At 51.2% G+C, this 2,035-nt stretch overlaps 1 protein-coding gene across 1 annotated transcript in view; it reads left to right on the top strand.

Annotated features, from left to right (window-relative positions):
- The window catches only part of NOS1 (nitric oxide synthase 1), a 165,560-nt gene that overhangs the window by 73,699 nt on the left and 89,826 nt on the right, over positions 1-2,035 (top strand). The window contains exon 2 of the mRNA XM_019641581.1: positions 1,340-2,031. Coding sequence (XP_019497126.1) covers positions 1,756-2,031 — 276 coding nt within the window. The 5' untranslated portion in view covers positions 1,340-1,755. The remainder of the gene's footprint in view (positions 1-1,339; positions 2,032-2,035) is intronic.

Below are 2,035 nucleotides of genomic sequence, written 5' to 3'. Positions count from 1 at the left end.
CACTGCCTGCTGTGCATGTGCCACAGGTGCACACACCTCACCTGGGGCACAATATCCAGCTGGGCCCCCTGTTGGCCTTTGGTACCCCAACCACACCTCATGGCCCCGAGCCTGGGGGAGCTGGTGGGAGTTGCAAAAATAACCAGAATATAAATTTTTAAAAACTGGAGCATACGTTTAAAAGTGTGGGGCCAACCTAAGTTCAAATCCTCTCTGCCCCCATTCTGTGCGTGACCTTGGACAAGTCGCTGACCCTTTGGTCTTCACCTATATCGAACGGTTGCTGTGCATATCAAAGGAGTGTCCATGCTCAGTAAGTGTCCACTATGTTTAGTCTTTGGGGATTTTTCTTCTTCGTTCAACAGTTACTCACTGAGCATCTGCTACGTGCTTATGTTCACCTTGGGGTACACAGTCTGCTTTCCCTAATGTTTCTCTTTTAGGGTTTTAGGTGGTCTGTGGAGTACCTATGGCTTTCAAAGTTTTGTGTGGACCCATATCTTTGGTATTTATTATACCCAGATTGGTTTATAATGGTTTGTTTCTTTGTGGGGAGTTTTTTTGGGGTTTCTTAGAAATTGTATTGGGGAACAGTGTGTTTTTCCAGGACCCGTCAGCTCCAAGTCAAGTAGTTGTTTCAATCTAGTTGTGGAGGGCGCAGCTCCTTGGCCCGTGTGGGAATCGAACCGGCCACCTTGGTGTTATGAGCCTGCACGCTAACCACCTGAACTAACCGGTTGCCCTATAACGGTTTTTAATCTGGTCGAGTCTGTCCTCTTGAACCTGGAACAAGTTGATGATTATAAAAATGGTCCTAAAAGCTAATTGACATCTTTCGTAGGCAGTTCCATGGACGGTAGCATCATTCCCCTTCCAGGGGGCTTGTTGCGGGGGCTTTGAGAGCAGCCAGAACGGAGAGCCCAGAGATCCGTGCTGGCTGAGCTCCTGACCTGTGAGTGGATACATGTTTGTGAAACACGGGGAGACAAAGGCCGCGTGACAAGTTGGAGGGGTGACTGCTTGCGGTGGGAAAGAAATAAAAGAGGCCTTCTCATTCTTGCTTTCTGATTTCTGGGACTGTCAGTCGTTTCCCCCAGGGCTTTGATCAGGAAGATGAACCCAGGTTCATCTAATTTGCAGCTAACTGGGAAGCTATGCCCCTCAAGGAAGAAAGGTTTTGTTTCTAGGTTGGCTTCAGAACTCCAGATCATCTGATAGCTCGACTTCTCAGTTGGCTGCATTTCCCATCTTAGTTTTGAAGGTGGTGGTGGGCACTCCACACTAATCTCTCCTTTTTAATTATCTCCATCCCTTCCCTTGTCCTTTCTCTTCTGCTCAGGAAGCCCCAGATCTAATCTGCATCTCACGGGCTGCCAATGCCCAAAGGATAGCCCACTAGAGCGTGCGTCACCTCTAGACACATCCACCAGACACTTCTCCTCCCAGCTCGTCTGACCTGTTGCTTCTTCTGACGTCTGCCTGATCAACCATCGCTTCCTTAGAGACCCAAGGAAGGAAGCAGACGCAGGAAATCATGCCACCGATAGCCGAACAGCAATGAGTGGGTGACACCGAGTTGACGTCAAAGACAGACGAGATTGAGCCCAAGAGCAGCTCACTCTTGAGACTCCTCTCAGCCTCTGCAGCACCAGCCCCCAGGTCCTTCTCAGCACAGCCTGCCGCTGGGCGTCTCCTGGTAAAGTCGTCTTGGCTTGACCTAGTCTGAGGTCTTCAGACCCTTGGACGTTAGACACCATGGAGAATCACATGTTCAGCGTTCAGCAAATCCAGCCCAACGTGATTTCTGTCCGCCTTTTCAAGCGCAAAGTCGGGGGCCTGGGATTCCTGGTGAAGGAGCGGGTGAGCAAGCCCCCCGTGATCATCTCCGATCTGATTCGCGGGGGTGCCGCAGAGCAGAGTGGCCTCATCCAGGCCGGAGACATCATTCTGGCGGTCAACGGCCAGCCCTTGGTGGACCTGAGTTATGACAACGCCCTGGAGGTGCTCAGGGGCATTGCCTCTGAGACCCACGTGG

Source organism: Hipposideros armiger, unplaced genomic scaffold, assembly GCF_001890085.2.
Source record: "Hipposideros armiger isolate ML-2016 unplaced genomic scaffold, ASM189008v1 scaffold_62, whole genome shotgun sequence".
NCBI lineage: Eukaryota > Metazoa > Chordata > Mammalia > Chiroptera > Hipposideridae > Hipposideros > Hipposideros armiger.
Note: the sequence above shows the minus strand (reverse complement) of the source record. Positions and strands in the feature narration are given on the sequence as shown.